Below are 21,878 nucleotides of genomic sequence, written 5' to 3'. Positions count from 1 at the left end.
GTCCATTCTCAGTTACATTCATGCTGTCAGATACTGACGTACGATATTTTTCTGATGTTTTGAGTAGATGCAATCAGTATCCAAACCTTTGCCAGAAATAAAACACAAATGAATTGTATTACATCATAAAAGTGTTAATTTACATAAACAAAAGGAAATCAACGATGTTGAGTGGAAGATCCGCAGAAATGTAAATTTCTTTCATTTTATTCGTGTTATATTAACACTCTTTGATCAAAATCTCAACGCCAGAGGCAGTAGTCTATTTTTGTTTAAAATTTTGAGTCACTAAAATTAAGTTGTTACTGATTTTCAAGATTGTGGAAGATTATGAATAAACCTCAAGCAAAATTACATATTGAGTCAAAGGTAATGCAGACAGCGATCTCTGATGCAGCATTCTGCAATATGACTGAAATGGCAAAGGAAGGAAGGATCGTGCAGCTGTAGCAATAACATTTGCGTGCAAAGGCAAGCCCGAATGTTTACAGTGATGTAGTTATTGTAAACTGAGATAGTCGGGTGAGTAAAAAACTTTCTGTTGTCAACAAACGATGATTGCTCTGCTGCATAAGTTGTCGTAATCTTACGTTGTTTTAGTTATGTCGGTAACAATTTCGCAAATATAGAGGCAGTATCCGTCCTTAAATTTCAGAAATGGTGTTTCGTTCTAATTATAAGTACTTCACAGATGATAAGCATTTTCACGGAGGGTACTGCGCACAAAACTGGCATCAATAAAGGGCTGCAGTCTGGGTGCATGCGGCAATGTGCACTTTTGCAGACACACGTTGGTATTTTGAAAGACTACAATACGTTTACCCACCTCGCGAACGTCTTCTGCAGAAAACACTTCGAAAGAATAAAGCTTTAGGTTTCATCATCGTGAGTGCCCCCCAGACTTATCAAACACCAGTCCTATTGAACATTGGACCTTCACGTACGTAACGGCATTGGAGATCATACTGACCACAGTGTGATCAGCAGTACCACAAAACTATTACAAACATCTCATTATAACAGTGGCACGTCTGATAGTTCCTGTATATACATGAAACTGAAAATGTTTATTTGATAATTTCTTCGATTTTGTAGGAAATATCACTTCCTTCCACGTGATCGACAAAGAGCACTCGTTGCCACAGTCTCCACTATCTAGACGATGACCAGTATGCACATTTTTCGTCAGCCTTCCGTTAACCTGCAGCTCTGATTTTTGCGCTGTTATTGTGTGACTGCACCCAAACACTGTAATGTGATTATTAGACAGGGAGTTAAATGCCTCTTCTCGACTTCAGATAACTGCTAACTGACTTCAGTCAACGACCTTGAATGTTTGGATTGTGAAGTCTCAAGATAATCTTCAGGAACAAGAGAGCCCACAATCACATGAACAGAAGTACATTAATTTTCGAAAAGCCATCTCACAGTTTATTGTAATTTCAGTTAAAGCTAGCTGACTCCATTCCTTAGGCTAAAACTCTCAACTAGCTGTTACTTGTACCAAAGCCACCTACTTCTGGAGGCTGAGCTACCGTCAAAAGTGGCGGCCGAGCTCGCACGTGTCAAATTGTACGTCAGTCTTCCAGCCTGATGCCACTAAGAATTAATATCAGTAGTCTTTTGTATTCATGCTCCCAAAACTGCTGTGAATTCTTTTCTTGAGGGCAATTATTTTCCTGCGTAAGGCTGCTTTTATTTTGAAATAATGACATTATTTCAGGATTAACTTTTAGCTAATTCCGCCTCCTTCGATCTTTTTCAAGCTACCTTTCTTACTTGCACACAGTAAAAATTTGTGGTCATATAGCATCTAATACTCCACACAGATGTGTGAAAGAAGCAAGAGCTGATGGCGTCCTTAATAACGGTTGGTTACGACCATGATAGTTACGGATACAACTGTCTCAGATGTAAAGTTCGTATGTAAAAAGACAAAAATGCGGCCCATGTGCGGGGTTTTATCAGTGCTAGCGTACAACATAGATGTGTAAAATATGCCTTACAGGGTGTCACAGAGGAATGGTCAACATTCAGGGATATGACAGGAAAGCTCATTCGAAGCCAAAAAGTTTAGTAAACATGGGCTCAAAAATGCATACCTTAAAAGCTATGAGCACGCCATCTTCGGTACTGTGAAACACATCTCTTCCACTGAACAAATACTTATTGATCTTAAGGCATCCCATTTAGCGCTAATGTTTACTGTACAATTTTTTCTTCTCTTTGTCCATACTACCCCCTCTAAAAATTCGGAAAGCAAAGAGCTTGCAGTTAAGAGAGATTTGTTTCACAGTATCGAAGATGTAGTGCTCTTAGCTTTTAAGGTACACATTTTTGAGCCCATGTTTACTAGACTTACATGCTTCGAATGATCATTCCTGTCATATCTCTCAAAACCGATCGTTCCTCCTGAAACACGCTGTTTGATTGATTACAAATGTTTACTGTGACGCGAGCAACAGAGGTGGCTTGACAATGCCCTGGGGCGGTGGGGGAGGGGGGCAATTTAGCTAATAGCTAAATCGTGAGATAAAGTGATTATTTCAAAACAGAAACAGATTACGCAGAAAAATGAGTTCTCTCGTGGAATTACACGAATTGCGACAAAATGTCTCACAACGCGCGATGATAGAACGTTTTGTGGATGTTCCCTGAAAGAGGCGGCTGTGTACAGGTGAAGGCGAGTCCGCCGGCAGCCGCGTCCAACGCTTCGACGGGCTCGAAGCGTTCCTCGACGTCGCGGGCCAGCGGCGGCAGCGTCACCAGCCCCCAGCACCAGACCACCGCCACCCGCACCGCCTCCAACGCCTCCACCGCCAGCAAGACTACGCCCGCAGCCAAGGTGAGCTTCCACCGCCACGACCGATTCCAGAATATCTTCCACAATAGCGGTATTGCACTTGATGCCCCCCGCCCCCCTCGCTTCCCTCGGACATTAATTCCCTTTCCTCTGACTCCTGCACTCTTGCCAAGAACATTGAAATTAAATCTAGTGATCGTGAAAATGAGTTTTTTCTTTTAATATAAGTACTACATAAACATTCCTCTAGCAGGCCATCAAAATGGCCTCAAATTAAACCCAAGTGCATCCTTATCACATGCGACGTTGGGGATCGGGGTGCACACATGATGAGGCACTGTCAAATTCTGCTGCTGGTATAAGACGACACTCATCGAAGGCGATGACATGTATACATGTCGAAAGATTTTAAAGTTTGACGTGTGCTGGAGCAAAAACTATCACTATTACTTGATAATAGCCCAAAGCCGAGACCGTAAGTGTGAAATAAATAATTTCTACAGGCAACGGTGAATACGATGGCCGTAAAAAAAAACTTTGCTATTGTGTTAGCGAGTCCTTTCGGTCTCAATTTCGGGCTATCTCCCGCTTCCTTCTTAATGCTGCTGTATGTGCTGCCTTACGGCACATCGTCAAGGATCTGATATATCTTTCTTCCTCGTCTCCCCTTCCACAAACCCCTCTAACACATTTTATAAGCCCCTCCATCTTTCTTAATTTGTCCTATCCAGTTTCATTTCCTTCTTAATATTTCACTTTTTGTCTCTGCTCTCCTAATTTTTCACGCCATCCATTCGACTTAAATTCTCACCGAAACTACTCACTCATACGCGTTAGGAGTAGGTCGCTAGAATAACAGGTTACTTGCTATACAAAAAATCTTATTTATTGATGCGTTTCAGTCACAGCCCATTGCGAGAACATCATAAAGGTCTTAGTTCAGATCATATTCATATGTATCAGCCTTCAATATCAGAAATCAACTTGAGAAACGCGTCAATAAATAAGACTTTTTGAAAAGCAAGTGACTAGTTATTCCAGTGACCTATTCAGCAGTGGCATAAGTCTCTTCAAGTTCATGTCATGGTCGCAGGCCCGTGCGCGACTTCTTGTCGCACATTAAGAACTCCGGTTTTGCCATAGTGTCTTCTGAGACAACTACCAGAATGTCTTCAGCATCGCTGCGACAGTGTTTACATGAGTAATCAACCTTTTTAATCTGCTGCTCGTTTTGTATCTCCGTTAGCAGTAAAATTTTCTAACCGGTCAATCCTTTCAAATAAGGGGAAATCCGCATTGCACCCCCTCAGGTTTAATGGTAAGATGGCCCAGTGGATACCCCGTCAGAAACTGAACATAGATCAAGCATGGAAACGAGGAGGTAGTGTACTGCACTGTGAAAAGAGAAACAAATAGAAACAATGAACCGTCAAGCTCAAGATGTACAACATCGAACGAAAATGTGTAGCCCTGGCCTCGTGGTTATACAGTATGATTACGCTATTGGACTGCAAAGTGGGAGTTCAGCGCACAAATCTCCTTCGTGACTCATGTCACAACACAGGATAGTACAAAGCGATGCCGACGGACTTCGAGCGTCTGTAGGCGCCTGCCGATAGGTCACCACGCATAATTTTTTGCACTAATGGACTGAGTACTGACCTCCTAGCGATAGGCCTGATGCCACTCAGGATATTAGATGGACTGGAACGCATCCTCGCCTGTAACGACGACACTGCTTGCCGTCCATCATATGTTCAAGCTCAGACATGTCTTGTACGGGTTCCCAGTAGCTGTACGGCGTCATTGGGCAACGTTTCTGAACATGGGTTCCTGTCTTCAATTTGTTCAAGACGTCCTCTACAATTACTCGAAGATTGTCGGTATCATTTTCGTTACACTCTGTACAAAATATGTTGGACGAAAGACCTTGCCCTACTTGAGTCATCCACTTCTAGCCCTTTACCTGTCCCATCATAACTCTCACTTGCCAACCAGGCTGCGTCTTTGCATAAAGTGTTTGTCCCGATCACTTAATAACACTCCAGCCTTCTAGCAATAATTCCACGCTGGTGTACTCACAGTAACACTGCGTGTGACTTGCTCAACTGTGTACAAATGCTACCAAATGGTTACTTGTTCTACCTTCATCAGAACACGGAAACTCGAAAGTGTTCTTCTGTTCTGTGATCAATAGGGCCAGTTTAAGGCAGCGTGGGGCCCATAGCCGTTATTTTAGCAATATTTACTGAGGTTTTAAATATATTGTAATTGCACGTAAGATTTTAAATATATTATACTTTCTTGTAATATGTGAAGATAAGTCCCAATTTTTTTTTAAATCTAACCAGTGTGCCCTTGCTAGCCGTGATGGATAGGAAGGATGATGCAGATCAGTGGTATTCAGCCTGGTCACTACCGCCCACTAATGCGCGTTCCAGCTTTCATGGTGGGCGGCAAATGGTAGGGTTTTTAAAACATTTCCACTGAGTTTCCATAAAATTTGACGTAAAGTATGTGGTAACTAATTATTATTATAACCTTTAATTTGCTGCAACTCTGCTTCATAAACTTCGAAAGGTAAAGTTACTTCCCTACTTTACTAAATCACCTTTACTTGCAAGGGAAATTCCCCCATCGCCCCCCACACCCCCCGCAAATTTAATGGTAAGTGGATAGTACGACAAAAACTGAACACAGATCAAGCATGAAAACTGGAAGAAGGTGTAATGAATTATTATATTTTTTTTATTTCTACAAATTATCCTGGCAATAGTAGTCTTTACAGTTGTCATACTATATATTCGTTATAGAATGAGTCAAGTCGTAAGAGTGTATTATCGTCGCAAGTAAATGTGATGAATAGTGAGAGCAGGCGAGATGCGAACAACAAATAAACGGGTGTGAACTATATTACAACAAAGGAACTCAAGAGTCAAAACTTCCAAAACGTAACGTTAAGTGTCATAACATGGGGTACTTGTGTAGTACAAATAGGAGGTACGTACGCAAGGAGGTCCCTTCGTTACACGTCGCTGTTGCAAAGGGACGTTACACCACGACACAAAATTGAACATAGCGAACAGATAAGTCAATAACCGGACGGACAGTTAATAACTTTGTGAATATATATATATGGCTCACGAAGGAGATCGGAACCTGGATCTCCCACTTTGCAGTCCATTAGCCTAATCACATAACCACGACGCCATGGCTACTCATTTTCGTTCGATGTTGCACATCTTGAGCTTGACGGTTCATTGTTTCTGTTTGCTTCTTTTTTCACAGTTCAGTACACCGCCTCCTTGTTTCCATGCTTGATCTATGTTCAGTTTCTGACGGGATATCCATCGGGCCATCTTACCATTAAATCAGATGGGGTGCAACGGGGATTTCCCCTTATTTGAAAGGATTGAGCGGTTAGAAAATTTTACTGCTAACGGAGAAGCTAAAACGAGCTGCAGGTAAAAAAAGGTTGACTACTTCTCATGTAGATAGTGTCGTAGCGATGCGGACGACGTTCTAGTAGTTGGGCAAAACCGGAGGCAAAATCAAGAGTTCTATCACGGTTGCAGCTATGGTGCGTTAACGAAGAACTCAAAACAGCTGCCCACAAGAAAGCTTTTTTGCTGCTACTCTCAAATTAGGAGCAAATTATATCCACAGAAGTCATGTGTGTAGATCTTTAGGATCGAACCTAGACGGAAAAACGAAATTTCTCAGCTCATCTCAGTAGAGAAAGACTGCAAAATCGTGCACAAGCTGACCCGGCTTGGGGCTGTGACTTAGTAATTATCTTTATCAGCAATGAAACTGTATAATATTGCCATCTTTGTGGCATTGTTGGGTGTGGGCCCAGCAGCCGCGCTACGCTTTCATCGTTTGAAACCAAACCTAAGTCGTATGCAGGAAAGCATGCAACCAAGACTTACGGAAGCACTTGGTATAACACCAATAGTAGCACTTTTTAGTAATTTTGCGAACATATTTGCAAAAATAATCATCAGCTACAGAGCTACGTGCTACTGGTTGCGGAAAGTGGACCTTGACAAGTAAGGCAGATCACTGGGGAATCCAACTACTTAGGACCTGCAGAACCGGTACATGGCAGAGGAACTGGGACAATGGCACTGACGTCGTATGTATCAATTGTTCGATGACATTCGAGAAAGGAAGAAACTGCATTATATGAGCCCAAGTAGAGGCATGATCCATCTCATAATTGGACGTGGAGCATACCCCGGCTGGCTGCATAGAATAGGCAAACGTCAATCAGATGCGAATGTAGAAATCTGTTCACCTGATATTGTACTACATAGTTTTCTAAACAGTGATAGCAGGGGCAACATCGCTGTAGATGGACTTGTATCAAGAAACCCTGATTCCTGGGCAACTAGAAATATTCTAAACAAAAATCCGACAGGGAACTTCCGAGGTTCAGGGCATAAAGAATGCATACAGCTAAAGCGTCAAGCACCTCAAAAGTTACTGTAGTCACATTTTCAGATAACAGTAAGAACAACCATTATTGCCTAATATATTAAGAACATACGTTGAGCAGGCTTTTATATCTTATATTACGTTTTTTAGTTCGTATGGATGTTGTTTATTTTTACTGTAGAGAGACTTAAAAGACGCAATAAGTCCTATTTACTTCATAAATTTCGTTCATGCTGTAGACCATATAACTAAATAACTGGTAACCAACATGCGAGGCGGCGACTCGAGTCCTACTGAGTCCCACAAAAGCATAGGACTTCATGTGGACAATTGAAATTGTTATCACGCACAGAGCGTGCTGTGGCTAGAGTTTTACTGAGACCCGAACGGATCTGATGTATAATACAGTTAGAGTCAGAATTCTGTGAGAAATGATAAAGATGTGTGTATACTGCGTGTCCCTCCTAAGCGTCGTCAGGCGTATGTTCTCTTATATTTCGGCAGATATTTGCACCTTTGTTTTTGCAGTGAGTGGTTGGAATCAGTCCAAACAAATTCTGCTCATCAAATCTTTCGCGCGACACCCAGTGTCAACGTAAAGCATCGTTTTGTTTTCCATTACAAAAAGATTTTTTTTAAACGAAATTTTAAGTGTCCATTCGATTGAGCAGACCCAGTTTAGTCTAGTGCAATATTCGTTTTGTCGATGTGTATGAACAGCGACAGTAAAATACCAACAATAACCAGTAGTCCAGCAGCCACTGACCAGCGCTGCTGCATGGCGGTGTTGTCGCTGACAGAGTACTGGTTATTCTTTGTGTTTCTCTGTCCCCGTTAATACATAACATAAAACGAATATAACACTAGACTAATCTGGGACCGCTTTATTTTTTAAACATCTTTTTGCAAAATGAAACAAACAAGACGCTTTCCGTTGATACTGTGCGTCGCACGAAAGACGTGATGAGCAGTATTTGTTTGGACTGATTCCAACCACTCACTGCAAAAACAAAGTTGTAAATATCTGCCGAAATATGAGAGAAAATGCGCCTAACGCTTCTTAGGAGGTACACACAGTATACTCGTACTTTATATTTGCGTATAATTGCTGGAATTTCTTATCTTTTCTTCCAGTCATTATACCTTTTTCATCTATTATTACTATTATTATTATTATTAGTAGTAGTAGTAGTAGTAGTAGTATAGTATAGTATAGTATAGTATACGAAGCTGAAATATCATAAATTTCTAAACATAGTGCCGGCCGGATTGGCCGTGCGGTTCTAGACGCTGCAGTCTGGAATCGAGCGACCGCTACGGTCGCAGGTTCGAATCCTGCCTCGGGCATGGATGTGTGTGATGTCCTTAGGTTAGTTAGGTTTAATTAGGTCTAAGTTCTAGGCGACTGATGACCTAAGAAGTTAAGTCGCATAGTGCTCAGAGCCATTTGAACCATCTAAACATAGCATCACAAATACTTATGTAATACCATTATAACGTGTTTAAGAAACCTGTTGCAGATAACCAGGGAACATGTCACGTGAACTGATAGTGTGTATGAATGAATGGATAGCCTAACGACATTTTATTTTACTAAATTCAGCAGTAACAGATTTTATGCACAATCAATTTTGAACCGTTCTCTGAGCAATATGATCAACACAGAGGACACTAAAACTACACGTCACAGTTGACTCTTATTACTTTCTTACGTATAAGAAAACTCGCCGTTTATCAGTAATAAGTCTCACCAACAAAGTCACCGTAAAGACACTCGGTCTGAACTCAGAATTTATGAAAAGGACATGAAACAGGACCACAAAAACAGTACAGTGTGAGCTAGATTATCATCTGTAATTCAAACGAAAAGCTGACAGACTTCGACAGTATGTTGGCTGTGAGACTGTTTCACTGAGTGGCAGTATGGCGCGAGGACATATAAAGAAACATTTTGAGACTGTCCATTAACAGTGTAACGCAAAAAATCTGTAATGGCAATATTTTGACACAAGTCCGTAATAATCCACAGCAGACTATGGTGGAACAAAATATGTAAGTAAAACTCTTGAGTCAGTTTGTAATACGTGAAGTGTGGTTTGATAAAATAAAATTGTTCCGAATGCATTCTTTAAACGCTCGAAAATATGCAATTTCATGTGAGTGACTATTGTTTCCAGCGCTTCAAAGGTCACTGCACAATTCTGTTCACATATTGTATACAAATTAAAACTGCTTAGGTTTAATGTTCCCCAGAAAAAATAGGCAGTACGGTGCAAAGGCTCCTGGCAGCACGAGACCCGTAGCAAGCATGTGCTATGGATGAACTGCCTCTGGTAAACATTGGTATAAGTGTGTTGAATGCGACTAAGCTGCAACCACTTCATGCAGCCTTCCTGGTCGTTGTTCTTGGACTGCGTCTGCAAGACGTCTCAGTTTTTGAGAATAAATGTCAGCAATGATGGCTACATCTCGGGGAAGCACCAAACCGTCGCTGTGCCACCAGATACATATTATTATTTTTTGTAGATGTGCACAGGTATTTGTATGGGGAGTTGCTGCTTTGTTTGGGCTCAGCCATTCTTTTCTTTTCCTCAAGTCAGCATAGAGACTCCATTTCTCGTCGTCAGTAACGATATAGTATAGGAATTGTCGGTGTTTTCCACGAGCCAATTGATGACGAGCAATCTGAGATGCGCATTTGGCCACCCGCAGATTTTTGTGATTTTGGCTTGGAGCTTACGGTACCCATGTACTTGATTTTTGAATCTTGCCCACTGCATGCAAATGTCGCACGATGGTGGAATGATCACAGTTCATCACATTTGCCAGCTCTCGAGTACAATGGCGTCGATCATTGTGGATTAATACATTTAAAGGATCTTCATCATTCCCAGGAGATCTTGCTGAACGTGGAGAGTCCTTAAAACGAGAAAACCATTCTGCTGTCGCGCTCTGTCGAATGGCATCATTGCTATACAATGCACAAATGTTTCCGGCTGCCTCCGCTGCTGTCACCCCTCTACTGAACTCAGACAGAAGAATATGTCGGAAATGTTCCGATTTCTCCATTTAGCTCTCCATTTTCTAGCGTTAACAGCTCAACTCACTATCTCTAAATGACAATATGTAAATTCAAATAGCAACTGTGAAGCACAAAAAAAGAGAATCGATAAATAAACCCATAGCAACATGCAGTACAAAATCGCTGCGAACTTATGCGCCGACCTAATACTAACGAAATGAGCACGTTTATAGATGTCAGTTTCCAGAAAATTCCGACTTTGCTCGAACAATAAAGCTGGGACTGCCAGACGGGCGCGAGTGACTAGTGGCCTGTTCCCTGTGCCGGCAGAAGCCTCCGACGCCGACGCCGTCGGCCGCCTCGTCGTCGTCGGGCAGCGGCCGCCAGCGCGGCGGCGGGTCCCTCCGCGCCGTGGCGTCGGCGCCGCCGCGGGACGACCTGGTCGCGTGCTCCAACTGCGGCCGCCACTTCGCCACGGACCGCGTCGCCAAGCACGAGGAGATCTGCCGGCGCACCACCACCAAGAAGCGCAAGGTGTTCGACCCGGTCAAGCAGCGCGTCAAGGGCACCGAGGCAGAGACTTTCGTCAGGAAGATGCTGCTCAAGGGCCCGCCAACAAAGAAGGTAACTAACGTTTTTCTGAATCAGACTTCTAAGTGGGTGGATTTCCCTAATTCTCAGATGCCGAATTCAGAGATGCGACGAGATTTTCTCTACCACGTCGCATTTCCGAGATACAAAATAATAATAAACTCTTAATGATATTATTTTCAATACGTAGTGAATATTAATAAAACCGAAACATCCTAACGTCGTGTCGGACCTCATTTTCCGCAACACAGTGCTGCAACTCGACGGGGCCCAGACTCGACGAGTTGTCAGAAGTGCCTGCAGAAATGTCGAGCCGTGCCGCCTCTGCGGCCATCTGTAATTGTAAAAGTGTTGCACGTCCAAGATTTTGAATTTTGAGCACGAACTGACCTCTCAATTATGTCCCCGCAAATGTTCGACAGAATTCGTGTCGGGTGATTTGGTTGTTCACTCAAAGTGTCTGGAATGTTCTTCAAACCGATCACAGATAATTGTGGCCCGGTGACATAACATTGTAGTTTGGGAAAGTGTACTCCACGAATCCCTGTAAATGGTCTCCAGGTAGCTGAACGTAACCATTTCCAGCCAACAATTGGCTCAGTTTGACCGGAGGACTCGGTCCATTTCATGTAAACACCATTAAGGAGCCACCACTAGTTTGCTCAGTACAACCTGAGTCTACGGTTTTTGGGAGGTCTGCACCATTAGCTCTTACCAACTGAAATCGGGACTCATCTGACTGGGCCACGGTTTTCCAGTCATCTAGAGTCCAACCGATATGTCAAGAGTCTAGGAGAGGTACTGCAGGCAATGTCCTGCTCTTGGCAAAGCACTTGCATCGGCCGTCTGCTGCCGTAACCCGTTAATGCCAAATTTCATTGCACTATGCTAGCAGAACATTTGTCATATGCCCCATACTCTAAGAAAACGCCGGTGTTCTCGGTCATTAAGTGGAGGACATCAGCCAGTGCATTGTCTGTGGTGAGAGGTAATGCCTGAAATTTGGTGTTCACAGCACACTCACCAGTGGATCTCAAAATATTGAATTCCCTATCAATTTCCAAACTAGAATGTCCTATGTGTCTAGCTCCAACTACCATTCCTTAATTTTCATCATGCGGCCATAGTCACGTTGAAAACCTCACCTCAGTACAAATGACAGCTCCACTAATGCACTGCCCATTTATACCTTGAGCATCAGTACTACTGCCTGTCCTGTGGAAGTGCCTATAACTGTCTCATGAGTTTTCTCACCTCACTGTAACATTAATCAAACATTTGCTTCAAATATCAAAATAATCATATTACTTTTTCATCAAAACAATAATCATAAAAGAAATGATAACACATTACAAAATTGATTCATTTTGATTAAAAAATCTCAGTTAAATTGTTGCAACACATTAACTGAGAACTTTTTATCCGATTACTACATTGAAAAATATTTCAAATCCATTTTTATGTCACTTTATTTGCTGAAATGGTATGAGGATGCTTTTCTTTCGTAAGGTATCTCATCAGTCTCTCTAAACAAGAAATTCTAATGTTCCACAGTAAGAATGTTTGCTTGAAGCTTTAACTCAGTTCATTGCTAACAGCTACAAAGGTTTGCAGGAAAAAAATCTGTGTGCAAATGTAGAAAGTTTATTTTACAGAAATTCTACACCCCATTTATATTATGGTGACAGAAGTCCTGCAACAGCTATATGCATATATATAGTTGGTGGTAGCATCATGTACACAAAGAGTAAGAGGGTAGTGCAGTGGTGAAGCTGTTATTTGTCTTCAGGTGATACATGTGAAAAGGTTACCGAAGTGATTATGACTGCACAACTGGAATTAAGACTTCGAATGCGGAATGGTAGTTGGAGGCAGGTGTATGAGACATTCCATTTCTGAAATCATTATGGAATTCGTATTCAGAGATCCATGGTGTCAAGAGGGTGCATTTAAGGTATTACTTCTCACAACATACTATGCAGTAGGCAACAGTCTTCACTAAACAACTGAGAGCAGCGGCATTTGCATAGAGTTGTCAGTGCCAACAGACAAACAACACTGCATGAAGTAACCACATAAATAACTGTGGGGCTTAAGACTAATGTATCCATTAGGCCAGTGTGGAGAAATTTGGTGTTAATAGGCTATGGCGGCAGACAACCATCGCGGGTGCCTTTGCTAACAGCATGACATCACCTGCAGCACCTCTCCTGGGCTCGTGACCTTATAGGTCGGACGCTTGACGACTGGTAAACTGTGCCCTGGTCAGAAGCACTTCATACAAGTTTTATGGAAGTGGGCAGGATTAACATTTCGGAGACCAGCCGATTAGAAGACTAATGAACCCAGGAAATCAGCCATTTATCCTGTTCTTTAAATAATTATTGGCAGATATGTAATTGATGTATCTTCAAGAGACATACATAATAAAAAGGACAAATCTTCAAGATTTATTTTTCATATTTACTTTAGTGCTTTGATAGATTATAAATTTTAAAATAATAACAGGAAGTATAATTATTTTCCCAAGATAAAAGTGCAAGATCAGCTGTCGAGCAGTTTCCTACTCTTGAGCTTCCTGACTTTCTTTCTCGCTCAACCAAATGTGATGCTTTTGGAGCAGAATTATAGTAAACTGCAAAACCTAACAAGTACACACATGAAATCCAATGATATTGGCTCAGCCATTCGCAACAGCAGCTGTTACATTCACTAATGTTTCTTTCAAAATAGTTGTAGAAATTGACAACAGATGGCAGCATCAGTCAAGGGACAGGTAGCAAGATGTCCCTACATCGTTCTCATATGAAATGAGTCCAGTTTTCGAGCATTAGGTAACCCGTGCGTCAAGACAACATAGCTCAACCTTTACTCCAACATGGTCTCTTTAACACAGAGTTGTGGTCTGAGCTATGCTCAGTCTTGGTCTCCAGAGAGTTGAGGATTCAAAGTAGAATTTCTTGCAAAATAAAATATCTTTAAACTACTGAAAAAATGAATTTGTTGTTGTTTTTATAGTTTTCATTCCAAAGAATAGCCTTCCACTGCAATCTATCCTTTGCAGACCTCTTAACAGGTACAAGACTAAATTGCAACCTGAATCCATTTCTGCTTGTTTACTGCAGTCAGGCCTTAATCTCCCTCTACAATTTGTACTCCCCACAATTCCTGTCATTACCCAACACAATTCCTTGATGCCTCAGGATATACCCTGTCAACCAGTTTCTTCTTTTAGACAAGCTGTGCCATAAATTTCTTTTCTCTCAAATTCAGTTCAGTATATCATTATTAGTTATTCAGTCTAAGCATTTGATCTTCACCATTCTTCCATAGCACCACATTTCTAAATATTCTCTTCTTGTCAGAGCTTTTTATTGTCATGGTTTACTTTTGTATATTCTAAAACTCCAAATGGTTACCTTGTTGTGCAACACTTTGTTGATGGCCTGAATACTTAAAAGGGAAACTCCCCATTGCACCCCCTCAGATTTAGTGGTGAAAGGTCCAGCAGATAGCCCTCAAAAACTGAACACAGATCAAGCATGAAAACATGAAGAATGTGTACTGAATGATGAAAAAAGAAGAAAAATACAGTGAATGGTCCAAGCTCAAGATATGCAACATTGAGAGAATAGCAAGAACCATGTCATCGTGGTTGTGTGGTCATGGTGTTGGACTGCAAACTGGGAGATCCGTGTTCAAATCTAATTCATGCCTCCCCCCCCCCCCCTTTCCACACAAATTTATGAATTGTCCACTTAGTCATTGACATATCTGTTCTCCTTCTGTAATCTTGGCAATTGTCAATTGATTATAGAATGTGAGTCATATGGTAAGAATATATTAGCACTGCACGTAAATGTAATGAAAAGTGAGAGCAGGCAAGACCTCTCACAGAAATGAAAACAACACATAAACGGGTGTGAACTATGTTACAACAAAGGGATTTAAGAGTCAAAACTTCCAAAACAGAGCACACGAGTCATAACATGTGGTACCTGTGTAGAACAAATATGAGGTAAATACTTTTGGAGGTCCCTTTGTTACATCTCGGTGTTCCAAATGGACATTACATCATTACACACTCAAATTTGAACACAGTGAACACATATGTCAATGATCACATGGAAAAGGGGGGCGGGGGTGCATGAAGGAGATTCATGTTCAGATCTCCGGCTTTGTAGTCCAACACAGTGACCACACTACCACAATGCCCTAGTTCTTGTTATTACCTTAATGTTGCATATCTTGAGCTTGGACCATTCTCTGTTTCTATTTTGCTTCTTTCTTCACAGTTCAGCACACATTCTTCCGGTTTTAATGCTTGATCTCGGTTCAGTTTTTTAAGGGCTATCTACTGGGAAATCTCACTACTAAATATGAGGGGGTGTGATGGGGGGTTTCCCTTTTTTGTGTCAGTGAAAAGTTTTGAATCAGTTTTCATAGTGCTTTGGGAGTTCACAAGTGAGGGTTTCTTGTCACAATTCTTATCTTCTGCTCCCTCCACACCATCCCATCTCCAAATAGTGTTCTCTTACTACACTTTCTTTATTGTTGATGTACTGAATTTTGTAAACCACTCCTACATTTTAACCATCCTCTTCTGCCCATGTGTTGCACTACATTGCTTCTTGCTACCCTGTATATATGCTAATTTTTTTTAATTTTCTTTTTTGTTACCTTATAACCATTCCTCCTCCAAATGTTTTGCAAACAGGATGGACTTTTAATGCATTCTTCTTGTGCCACTGTCTTACCTGCTACCATTAGATTAACTTTTAGTATGACTAACCCCTTCATATGACTTGACTGAACATTTGCTATGGTTGCTCTTTTCTTTCTATTTACTTTTAAGTGTGGTTCATTCAGATAAATGATAAATTACTTAGACTACAACAACTTGGAAATGCCTCTCTTTCAGGAAACTCAAGCAAAAAAGCCAGACTGGAGAAAAAAGCATGAGGAATTCATCGCAACAATTCGTGCAGCAAAGGAGATGAAGGCACATTTGGCAGCTGGAGGGAAGCTGTCAGATTTGCCTCCACCACCACCGCTTGACACATCTGACTACATCCAGTGCCCTCACTGCCAGCGGCGGTTTAATGAGGCTGCTGCTGAACGGCACATCCCCCGATGTGCCAACATGCAGCATAATAAGAAACCTACACCTGCTGCTAGAACCAGTGCAGGGAAGGTCGGGGCACGGCGTCGATAAATGTCATTAAAAGCTCATGTAAACTTATCTGTACTAAAATATTAAAAGGCTGCAATTCTATAACAAGTACATCTGTAAAACATAATTTATTCTTTTGTTAATAATTGGCTAAAAATTTTGATTAGGTGCATGAAAATACTTTTTTTTTGACCAGATGTGTCACAATTGTCGCAGGAATTCTTATTAGATTAAAACTGAATGTTTCACACACTCAAGCAACAGAATTCAGAAATATCTACAGGTAAATCCATTAACTAAAACAAATGACAAATACAAGCTCTGAAAAAAATTACATCAGTATAAGATTCATACTGATATAGCTCCTACATAATAATTACCTCCAATAATGTAAAACCATATTTTCATTAAAATGTTTAATTACAGGCCCATAGTTTTGTAGCTACATTTAATATAAAGGACTGTGAACTTAGACTCTTCAAACTGTCATATTTTCTTGTCATTTTCTGATCTAACATGTCATATTTATATGAAATAATGTCCTTTTTGTAAAAATTCATGCAGTTATTCATACTGTGGTTAAATTATGTTCAGATCTACAGGTGGTAATTGACATGTTAAATATGTAGTTAGGAACCTTAGACTGCAGACTAGACCTTGGCAGGGGTGCAACCATTACTAAGCAGCCACAATAAATGTGCTAGATGACTCTTGTTCCATAGTCAGAGTATGACTGTGATTTATGACGATAATCTAAGCACACACCAACCAAATAGTTGCTTTGTCTTCGATGTGTAAAAAATTTTCTTGTCTATTCAGTAGCCACTGTCCTCACTCTGTACTTTATTGCAGTTTAATCTAAAATGTGATCAATTACTTAATTATTTTTTCTTCGCTATATGTAGAGTGAAAGTATAATTTACTGTATCACACCTGATATTCATCGAAAGCAACTGTGGCAATACCAGTAATAAAATTAAAATCCTTGTTCTATACCCTCACCAAAATACACCTGAGACAAGTGTAATAGTAGCTTAAAGCTTGAATGTGATTGTGAAATTAACATGTGTGCGCCATAATGATTATTTCGACCATGAAAACTAGCTTCAACAAAATTCTCACAATGATTTCAAAGTATTGCCAACTTTGAATTACAAAGTCATTTTATTTTTTTAAATGATCTCAGCTACTTTTAGAATGAGTTTTGAGATGATGTATTTCATGAGTATATGTTTATAAGAACCACAGTGAATATTACTGTAATTTTAAATAAGTTATCTGATTAATTTAATATTCACAGAGAAAGATAAATATGTATGGTAAATATGGAGGTTAACGAATAATATACTTACACAAAATTGTGCTTAGTGTATGGATGTGAAGAACTAATACCAATTCTGATCATGCCAGTAAACTTAAAAGCTAATAAGGTATGCAAAATATAAAAGTCCAAAAGTATTGGAATCAGATAAAAATGAAAATCACAAAAGCTAATGTTACGAGGAGATGAAATATGCATAACCATGAAGATGATTCATATATATTCTTAATCAGTTTTTTAAAGTCTTGATTATTTCTTATTGTGAGGCAAATTTTTCATTAATGATTTGAGAGTATTAGTTTATTGTAGCTTACAACTACAGAAAAGAGCCATTTAAAGCCAGATGTTTACAAAAACCATATAAATTTGACTCAATGTTTGTTTCTGTTACTATAAAGAAGTAGGACTCCTATATAAAATCTGTAACCGAATATATTGTAAAATGTCTTAAATAATAATCATTTAAATCACTATTGAAATACTGAAACATGAGAAGGGTTCTTAACAGTAACTGAAAATAGAGGAAAGATGTCAAAGACTTACCTGCATCTTTGCAGACAGTGTAAACAAATTATATATACTGGTGTTGGTATACATATTGTAGTTCAATAACTTTTACTTTAGACAGAAACAGTCTTGTTCCTAATTGTAGCATAAAAATGTGTATGAAGTAAACAGAAAAAACTACATTATTATGTGAACAACTTTTATATTCAAGCTTGTATTTTAAACAGAAAAATAAAATATTTTAGGGACAATAAAAAATCAATTCTGTTTGTTTCCCGCAAACACAATTTTAACATTGCGCAACTTCAAATAACACTTATAAAACGTAAGACACATATTTTAAAATGTGATGGCCCATGTTTTTATTAATAAAAGCTCCATACTTTCCCCTAAGTTGTATCCACAGGATTTGTGTCCTTGCCCATTCCTGTGATCTCTCTTTCACTAGATAGGAGTCCTTCGCATTCCACTTCAAAAGCACTCTCATTCATACAAGAGTGTAGCAGTTCACTCCCCCCTCCCCCCCCCCCCCCCCCCCCGCCCCAAAGAGAAACGAAATTTTGTGTCAATAGATATTATTCTTGTCACATTTGTGCTGGTAGTAGAACAGACATTTACCACTCACTATAAACTATTCAGAGTAAAAGGACTAATTTTTATAAGAAATAAAGAGGCTACAGGAAAATACCTGTACAAAAATTTCCAGGATACTTTATTGCTATAAATTACCTAATCAGTGAGAAGCTCAGGTCTACTTGTGAATAAATAAATCCTAATAGTTACAACAGTCATCATAAGAGCTGTGAAACTACTGTGGCCTACTGAAGTAAACCCTCTACAATCTGGAAGTGGTGAACTGGGTAGAAACTGAGTGAGGATATATAAAGAGTTCTATAACCTATGGAATATTTTTGTTCTACATAGTTATCCTCCCATCTGTTAATAAAAATAAACTGTATGTATAGTAAGATTGACAATTTCGATGTTTACTTCAAGTTTTATTCAAAAATTGTTGATTTCAATGTGAAACAGAGGGATACTGTAGCAAAAATAGAAAACTAGAAGTACATTATCACATAGCACTAGAAAATGCAATTTCGTCAAGAAACACACAAAATATAAACATGTCAAACATCACTTCAATACTTCATCGAGCTTATATGAAACTTGTTTCTGTTTCTCGTAAACACTTTCATACTTATCATCAATAATAATAACAATATTATTATTATTATTATTATTATTATTATTATCAACAGGAACATATTGCCTTTGATCATGGCAATGAACATTCTATTGAGGACAAAATAACAACATTAATCACAAAGACTTTTTTTTTGTTTGTGCGTGTAAACTGTACTTGCATGGAAGATAACTGCTTTAACCAACCTACATAAAAATTCAGAAATTATGTGATCAACTAATTTTTATTACTTATAAAGTACATACAATTGTTGTAAGGATACAAAATACATTGAATGATGTGCAGTTCTACTCATAATTATCTGCAAAAAAGAAAAAGGAAAAAAGAAACCATTGACTCTGTTTCTCTCTTACACATTCATTTATGTTTATTTCCTTACCAATGCTACCAATATTGCCGGTAATCCTACCATTTACTACGTCATCTGTGTACAGTACCAAAACTACTGAACCATAGTTTCTGTACAGTGCAGCTTAAGTGGTCCTTTTTACCATTTATTACTGTTGATCACAGGTTTTTTTAATTAATAAGAAATGTGTACCTAATATTAAAAATTAACAAAGGTAATTAGGTCTCAACACTTGCAACTCGTAGATAAAAATTTTAAATAAAATTAGAGATATACTTTTTAAAAAAAAAATCTCACGGGATAGATAAGGATGGTTCGCAACTTTAACCTAAATAATAAAATAAACAATGAGACAGAGAGCATCCCAGAGTGCCCCAGAGGGCATCCCAGAGTGCCCCAGTGATCATCCCAGAGTGCCCCAGTGAGCTAAAACACCAAGAATCGCTTCTCGGCTTTTGGCAAGATCAATGTGTAGAAGTACGTACACATAAAATAATAAACTATATATATATAACAGAGGGAAACATTCCACGTGGAAAAAATATATCTAAAAAGAAAGATGATGAGACTTACCAAACAAAAGCGCTGGCAGGTCGATAGACACACAAACAAACACAAATATACACACAAAATTCGCACACACACACATATCCATCCACACATACAGACACAAGCAGACATCAGTCGAGGTGGAAGAGTAGAGGCAAAGAAGTTGTTGAGAGACAGGTGAGGTATGAGTGGCGGCAACTGGAAATTAGCGGAGATTGAGGCCTGGCGGATAACGAGAAGAGAGGATATACTGAAGGGCAAGTTCCCATCTCCGGAGTTCGGATAGGTTGGTGTTGGTGGGAAGTATCCAGATAACCCGGACGGTGTAACACTGTGCCAAGATGTGCTGGCTGTGCACCAAGGCATGTTTAGCCACAGGGTGATCCTCATTACCAACAAACACTGTCTGCCTGTGTCCATTCATGCGAATGGACAGTTTGTTGCTGGTCATTCCCACATAGAATGCATCACAGTGTAGGCAGGTCAGTTGGTAAATCACGTGGGTGCTTTCACACGTGGCTCTGCCTTTGATCGTGTACACCTTCCGGGTTACAGGACTGGAGTAGGTGGTGGTGGGAGGGTGCATGGGACAGGTTTTGCACCGGGGGCGGTTACAAGGATAGGAGCCAGAGGGTAGGGAAGGTGGTTTGGGGATTTAAGGATAGGAGTTGACGGGTGTGTTCATTGGCTGAGTTGATGTGTAGGTGAAGGATTAGGTGGGTGAGGGCAATGGATTGTTCAGTTTGGAACTGGTATAGGGACTGATGGAAGGAAGGGTTGCAGCCAGAGATGGGAACTTTAAGTGTGAGGCCTTTGGGGGTAATGCCAAATGTCAGACAAGCCTGAGAAAATAGAATATGGGAGCGTAATCTGGCTAGGGCGAAGGCATGTCTGCGGAGGGAATGTAAATAAAACTTAATGGGGTCGTTGTGGGGGTGTTGTGCGGGTGACATGGTACTAGAAGGTCGAAAGTGTAACGTGAGGCTGAAATGAAAATGAATATAAAAATATGTGGGGAGAGATAAAGGTGAAGTAGAAAGCAAATGGAGATCTGGTGTGAAAAGAGGCGAAAAGGGGTTGGTTGGAGCTGGGTTATGTTGATCCTGTGGTGAAATAGTGTAGGTAGAAAACGATGTGCATAATATATACAAGATGATGTGACTTACCAAACGAAAGCGCTGGCAGGTCGATAGACACACAAACACACACAAAATTCAAGCTTTCGCAACAAACTGTTGCCTCATCAGGAAAGAGGGGAAGGAGAGGGAAAGACGAAAGGATGTGGGTTTTAAGGGAGAGGGTAAGGAGTCATTCCAATCCCGGGAGCGGAAAGACTTACCTTAGGGGGAAAAAAGGACAGGTATACACTCGCACACACACACACATATCCATCCACACATATACAGACACAAGCATATATATATATGTGTGTGTGTGTGTGTGTGTGTGTGTGTGTGTGTGTGTGTGTGTGTGTGTGTGTGTGTGTGTGTGTGTGTGTGTGTGTGCGCGCGCGACTCACAAGATGTACATGAAAACACACTACACATTAAGTTCGCCTTGCAGATGGTCTGCACAAAGTCTTCAGGAAAACATGGTTTCATACATCAGCCCAGTTTTTACATTATCACAAAAATGACCTGCAATGGGAGTGCTGTCAAAGAACAGGGCAAGAGCCAGTAGATTAGATTAGTACTTGTTCCATAGATCATGAATAAGACACTTCGTAATGATGTGGGACGTGTCAGGTTAATAAAAGGTGTCTATACAAGATATTACATTACACAACATATTACATGACACTCAATATTTTTATTTTTTTGTGGGGGTGGGGAAATTACCCACTTACTACATCCAAAAATTCATCTAATGAGTAGGAGTTGCCATTCAGAAATTCTTTTAATTTCCTTTTAAATGCTACA

General features: G+C 40.1%; 1 protein-coding gene across 2 annotated transcripts in view; it reads left to right on the top strand.

Moving 5' to 3' along the window:
- LOC126259574 (serine/arginine repetitive matrix protein 1-like) overlaps positions 1-18,100 on the top strand; it is a 498,403-nt gene extending 480,303 nt beyond the window's left edge. For both annotated transcript variants that reach the window (XM_049956481.1, XM_049956479.1), the window contains 3 exons: positions 2,678-2,845; positions 10,596-10,889; positions 15,778-18,100. In XM_049956481.1, coding sequence (XP_049812438.1) covers positions 2,678-2,845; positions 10,596-10,889; positions 15,778-16,071 — 756 coding nt within the window. In that variant the 3' untranslated portion in view covers positions 16,072-18,100. The remainder of the gene's footprint in view (positions 1-2,677; positions 2,846-10,595; positions 10,890-15,777) is intronic.
- Positions 18,101-21,878: the final 3,778 nt, after the last annotated feature.

Source organism: Schistocerca nitens, chromosome 5 (genome assembly GCF_023898315.1).
Source record: "Schistocerca nitens isolate TAMUIC-IGC-003100 chromosome 5, iqSchNite1.1, whole genome shotgun sequence".
NCBI classification, from domain to species: domain Eukaryota; kingdom Metazoa; phylum Arthropoda; class Insecta; order Orthoptera; family Acrididae; genus Schistocerca; species Schistocerca nitens.
The sequence above is the reverse complement of the archived record's forward strand: the minus strand, read 5'-3'. Positions and strand labels throughout refer to the sequence as shown.